This window comes from Choristoneura fumiferana, chromosome 20 (assembly GCF_025370935.1).
Source record: "Choristoneura fumiferana chromosome 20, NRCan_CFum_1, whole genome shotgun sequence".
Classification (NCBI taxonomy): Eukaryota; Metazoa; Arthropoda; class Insecta; order Lepidoptera; family Tortricidae; genus Choristoneura; species Choristoneura fumiferana.
Genome location: NC_133491.1, coordinates 1,423,546 through 1,429,545, shown reverse-complemented (window position 1 = coordinate 1,429,545; position 6,000 = coordinate 1,423,546). Strand labels below are relative to the sequence as shown.

The following is a 6,000-nucleotide window of genomic DNA, read 5'->3' as shown; positions in this document are numbered from 1 at the left end:
CGGAATAAATATTTGTTATTATTGCTTGCTCAATGAAATTTAACATTATCTGTTGTAGTGTGGTGTATATATCTGAGGCTCCCCATGAGGCTGACATAGTCACATTTGGTGTGCTAAAGCGTAGTTAAAATATCAGAGTTTTAAACATATTTATCATCATTAGCGGGACAACTTCCACTGCTGACAAAAGCCTTCCCCTTAGAATGCAACAATGAACGACGACTCGCCCCTTGCATCCACCGGTTGCTTGCAACTCTCACGATATTGTCAGTCCACCTACTGGGAGACCTGCCAGCGCTTTGTCTCCCGGTTTGTGGTATATATGTTATGTTGTTTCAACTCAGGTCAGTACAATGGGCGTGTACAAGAAAACAGGGTTTCCAACTCAGTATTATCCGGGCCGGTAAAGAGTGTCACCCGTCGCCATGAACGAGAAATTCATCATTTTCATTATTTACAAAAACTCTGTTTGGAGTAATTAAAACAATGTGGCATTTTCCTTTTATTTTTGACAGGTTTCTTTAACCTTATTCAATTTATTAAAGGCCCATTATGATAAAAAGCAAGAAATATTTCAAATGTAATTTTTTATTTATTTATTTATAACTGACCCACCCAGACTTTTATTGTTCATATTGGTCAATTGTTCCTGTTTTTTTCCAGTCTCCTTTGATTTCATAAAAGTAAATAGGGCAGACAGCAAATAGGAAACCCCCTAAGTACAACAAATGCTTAGTTTATGTATTTTTTGTAAAATTAAATTCGAACCTTGAATTGAATGTGTCTTCGACAAAGCAAACCATTGTTTATTTCGCTTTTATGTTGAGTGGGGCCCACTTTATACTATTTGATGTTATTTTTTTATTGTTTCCATCTAATGTATTTTATATGTAAAAGATGTGTAGTTAACAACACTGTCTGCGCGGCACCAATTTTATATCCTGCGATCGCACAACAATTTGTATAAAAATTAAATGAGTGGTCAAGACTAAGAACAAATATGAACATGTATTTTACTAATGTGAATTCAAATTAATTGCTGTGTCCCAACACAACATTGTTTATTTCGCTTTTATGTTGGGACCAGGTAACTATTTGATATTATTTATTTATTGTATTATTTAAATTTTTATATGTAAAATATGTGTAAATAAATGATTCTCTCTCTCTCCCCCTCTTTTATGTTTAACCTGGACATATTAAAATATGAATTGGCAAAATATGCCCCTACCAATATGGAAAGGGTGAATGCCAAAAGTAAAGGATTTATGTGAAATGGTACATTTTAAAGCACCTATTTTTAATGTAATACTAGCTGTTGCCCACGACTCCGTGCGCGTAGAAGTATGAAAAATGGTTTATAGCTGTTTTGAAGGAGTTTGGTCACAAAAAATTTTGACCTGAGAATTTGATATATTACATTTTAACTAGGGCTAAGTACATCCTATGTGACTATGTTAGCTACGTGGGAAGCCACAGAGAAACATAGCTATAGTAGATTGAACAAGATACTTATAGTTTCGCCATGTCTGTCTGTCTATCCGTATGTGGCTTTGCTCAGAGACTACCTATCTGTTCTAGAAAGCTATAATTTTGCATGGATATATGGGTGCCAAGACTGCCAGGCTGACACTGGGCACTGGGCATGCCACGTCAGCCGTATGGAACCCAATAGGTGGGCTAAAATAGCCACAGACTGGATACCACAAAATGGACTTCGGTAACATGTCAAGCCCAGGTGTTAATGGCGGGATGATCTTGTCGCCTTTCTTCGCAGCTGGTCAGAGATCGCCCAAGACCGGGTCGAATGGGCTTTTAAATAAAAAAAATATATAATAATTATATGTAGCCTCCCATAGACAAAGTAGGAAGTAGGTGTGATATTTTTAGGAAAACGGAACCCTTATAGTTTCACCATCTCTGACTTTTCAGTGTGTGGATTTTAGGATTTTTTTAAGAGGTGTTGAGCTGTTGACTAATGTTTAAATACAAAGATTGATAGTGTTAAGCATAAAAGGCATGACCTAGTGATGAAACTTGAAAAAAAAAAAAACTTGCCACCTGTGTTTTTATTTTAATTTGGTATTTTTCTATATTACTTTCTTTAGAAAAGTACAAATTAGTTACTGAATGTAATGAAACATTAAATCTGATTTTTTAAGTATTTTTAATGTATGAATGTTTTAGTATAAAAAAAAATTAATAAGAATTCACATTGAATATTAACTATCTAATAAAAGTTTATGTAAAATAAAATAAATAAAATAAAGTACAGTATGGTTACTTGGAGTTAACACTTGACAGATGGACGTGCCTTCAGTCAATTTTCAACTTTGACGTCATACAAATAAAATAGTTTTTACATAATCTGTAAATGTGGGTAGCGGTATACTAAAAATGGCTTTATTTGTATGACATCAAAGTTGAAAATTGACTGAAGGCACGCCCATCTGACAAGTAACTCAAACTAATCAAACTGTAATTAAATAAATAACCTAACCAACAAAAAGTTGGAAAACCCCTGACTTTGTCACTTCAATTTCAATATCTCAAAAATGGCTGAACCGATTTTGATAAAACATGTCTAAGAACCATAGCTAGAAAACCTGCTTACAAATAAAAAAGACACATTCAAGTAAAATAAAAAAACTGCATAAATTACTGATTGTATCTTTAAGTTTTCCTTTCCTGGTTACGTTACCTTGAAAAGATCCCTTTTAGGGATAAGTTCCCCTTTGTACTCTTTTGTTTTGTTGTTTTCTTTTTGTATTATTTTTGTGTACATAAACAATTAAGTATTTACGTACACACATACATACAAATCGGTCCACCCGTTTAAGAGCTACGGTGCCAAAGACAGACACACAGACACACATAGCGGTCAAACTCCCCCTCTTTTTGCATTAGGGGTTAAAAAAAAACAACTGGATATAATACTGTTTTCTTGAATGAAAAAATTCTGATAAAATCTGTTTCCGGGGTTGTAAGTATAACTAACACAACCATTTGTTGAAATATCAGATTTCTTGAAAAAAAATCCTTGTACATTCTACAATTATAGAATTGCTTGTTTTTGTCAGGATCTACTTGTGTTTACAAGGTTTTTTTTTTTTGCATTAAAGTGTATTTAATTATTATTTTCTTACCTATCAATAAGGCTGTTCTTGAGTTCCTCAGCAGCATCAATTGCCTTGTTGGGGTTCTTGGTCCCCAACATGCTGTTGAAATATGCCTTGTCCTTCAAATACTCCTTGTCCTTGCTGATACAAGCCACGACCCGCAAGTACTTCATGTAACACACGTACGAATACTCCTCGTCGCCCTTCTCCCGTGCCTCCTCAGCACTCTCAAAAAGCTTCTGAGCCGATTTGCATAACCTTCAAACAAAAGGTCAAAAACACAATAAAAAACAAGATTTGTGTAAAGTTTTAGGCCATAAACGGTGCATATACTCACAGGGTAGCCCTTTTCGATTTCAAATCCGGAATATTGTGCAATTTATCTAGATCCTCGATGCATTTTCCTAGATGCAGCTGTAGACGACGCGTTTCCGTCATATTGGATATTAAAGCTGCGTCACAGATCGGTAAACGAATTATAGTTGTTTTATAAGTAGCCTAGATCACTAAACACTACATTTGAGATAAACAACGCAGTGATTCCTGTAAAATTCACAAACGGAAACAAAAAACTGGCTAGCCTAATCCAAAAACGTCATGTTTGAGTGAGTTGGATCGGATCGGATGAATGGTTTTGAATGGAATTGAAATGTCAAATGAAAAGAATGAAACCACGAAGATGAACGAACGTAGATATGGAGTTGGAGTTACAATGAGACGTTTCGTTACGTATTGTTTTTTCCATCGTTATCATGTTAATTGAAATAAACGTCAATGAAATGAATATCATAACGCTTAAAAAACTACAAAAGTTCTTGACGCTTACACTGTAAAGTTATTGATGTGTTTATTTGCAATATTTCTTCAAATCTAATAACTTGACGTAACAGTGCAGTATCAAAACGCACACAATAAAAACGTATAGCGCAAAAGCGCAAGTTTTCATGCGCAGTGGAAACTCGTCCGATTTTCCTGGTCGATCACGGTTTTCCGTAGTTTTTCAGCTGATCGCGCTTCCCACGGCCGTGTCGCAGACTGTCCCGTGGTGTCATGTGCGTAACTGTCGCAGCGTAGTGAAATAGCCGAGTGTTTGTGATTTGTGTAGTTTTCGGGTTAGCTAGTGGCAGTGAAAATGTTTTCAGGACTTACTAATCAGGTTAGTTCGTGGATGGGGGCCGCGAAAGGAGACCCCCAGGATGAAGAAGTCCCGACTCCTACTAAGGAAGCGACGGCAGAGCCAGCGGCAGAGGGCGAGCGACAGAGGTGCATTATTCTTTTGTTTACTTTTTTCTCCCCTCCGTTATCCCGCTATAACCCACATAAAACTATTAAAATTAATTGACTCGTAACGTTTGAATCGTGCTTTTTGATTTGTAGCTGAAAATATGCTTGTAAACTGCATTCAACCTTGGGAAGTTTCTAGAAAGCGGCTGCAAGGTGCAATAATCCGCCGAATAATGCAATGCAGCAAAACGTTTCATAACTATGGTGGGATATTGATCCAGTATGAACATTTATTTAGGTCAAGAACATTGGTGCTAGGACTGTAATGAGAACACCAGGCTGTCTTCATTGTATTGATGATTGGGGCTAATTGGATATGACTCCATATGTTAAATATGCATTTGTAACTAGACATACACTGTTCTAAAGTTTGGATTGTGGTTTCTATAATGACTTCACTTCATTAGATCTATCTTAATTCTGGAGAACAGTTAATAAATTGATTACATTCTAATTTTTTCTTGTGACCTATTTCTTTGATGAATCTATCTGATCTTCCTAATTTTGTCTGCTATTAGATAAAAGTTTGACATAAGAATAATGAGAGTACATCTACTATTATTTATACCACCATCACAGAAATGCAATCTGTAACTAAATAATACTAAGTAAAATAAATTATAGATATATTAATATTCAAATATTGAGTGTGATAATTAACAGAGTTGGATCTACAATTTAGCCATTTTACAATTATTAAAATTACAATTATGTTAATTGTCACTATGTACCCTAAAGGGAACTAACATGCAGCACATTTTTAGAAAAATATGTGAATACATCCAACCTGTAATGCAAAAAGCTGTTTTGATCCCTTCTAAATTGAGCTTGATATATTTTTCCTAAGATTACCCAAGTATTAAGGTAATTAAGCTCAGCTTATCCGTAGATGTATTTTAGATGGAAATTAAAAGTATCAATTGCTTGCCAGTGAATGCTATTCATAAAAAGTGCTAACATACTTACAAGACTGGGTGACATAAAGGCTTTCAAGCAATAAAAGAGATTAAAAAGTACCTATTCAAATTTATTTATATTTGATTTTTTTTTGCAGCCCAACGAAACCAGGCGGCAAACTTGACCTCATCACGAATGTACAGTCAAAAATGACGGGGTGGCTTGGGTCAGGGATCCCCATCCCCGGCCTCAGGAAAAATGATGCTGCACCTTCCGAAGCCACTGAGGCTGCACCTGTTGAACCCGCGGAGCCTGCCGAACCCAAGCTTGAGGGGAAAGACGATGATGATAACTCTAGGTATAATAGGTACGCGGGGTGGCAGATTAAATGAGTTTACTTATTTCCTCAAAGCTTCAGTGTGCCGTTTTGACGAAGTGTTAGAAACGCCACACCTTTTTCTTAAGCTTTTCATACACTGAATATCGATCAGCTTAAAGCACTGACACGCATTTGTTCCTATTTTGCCACTCTATGCATAAGGATTCATTGCTTTCAGATTAATCATTATCTTTTTTTTTAATATTGCCTTGTTGATAAAACAGCTGGTATTTTTTTTTATATATACACAGAACATGACAGACTAATCAACCATCAAGCTTTAACAGGTATATTGTTGTGATGAATTTAACAATCTACTGT

General features: G+C 35.6%; 2 protein-coding genes across 6 annotated transcripts in view; one reads left to right on the top strand and one right to left on the bottom strand.

The window, feature by feature from the left end:
- Positions 1 to 3,142: 3,142 nt before the first annotated feature.
- On the bottom strand, positions 3,143 to 3,734 carry LOC141439359 (ubiquitin carboxyl-terminal hydrolase 8-like). The gene is made up of 2 exons (XM_074103646.1): positions 3,457 to 3,734; positions 3,143 to 3,377 (listed from the first exon to the last, which is right to left on the bottom strand). The coding sequence occupies exons 1-2, from the start codon at positions 3,555 to 3,557 to the stop codon at positions 3,143 to 3,145; spliced, it is 336 nt and encodes a 111-aa protein (XP_073959747.1). The 5' UTR covers positions 3,558 to 3,734.
- Positions 3,735 to 4,011: 277 nt separating this feature from the next.
- LOC141439258 (synapse-associated protein of 47 kDa-like) overlaps positions 4,012 to 6,000 on the top strand; it is a 106,918-nt gene continuing 104,929 nt past the window's right edge. The window contains exons 1-2 of one of the 5 annotated variants that reach the window (XM_074103498.1): positions 4,012 to 4,382; positions 5,458 to 5,667. In XM_074103498.1, the coding sequence (XP_073959599.1) occupies positions 4,252 to 4,382; positions 5,458 to 5,667 (341 nt within the window). In that variant the 5' untranslated portion in view covers positions 4,012 to 4,251. The remainder of the gene's footprint in view (positions 4,383 to 5,457; positions 5,668 to 6,000) is intronic. The other 4 variants (XM_074103500.1, XM_074103502.1, XM_074103501.1 and 1 more) reach the window with 4 other exon arrangements.

Coding starts and splice junctions, on each gene's coding strand:
- LOC141439359 (XM_074103646.1), bottom strand. CDS start 3,557: ATGACGGAAACGCGTCGTCTACAGCTGCATCTAGGAAAATGCATCGAG. Junction 3,378..3,456: donor AAATCGAAAAGGGCTACCCT/GTGAGTATATGC, acceptor TTTTGTTTGAAG/GTTATGCAAATCGGCTCAGA.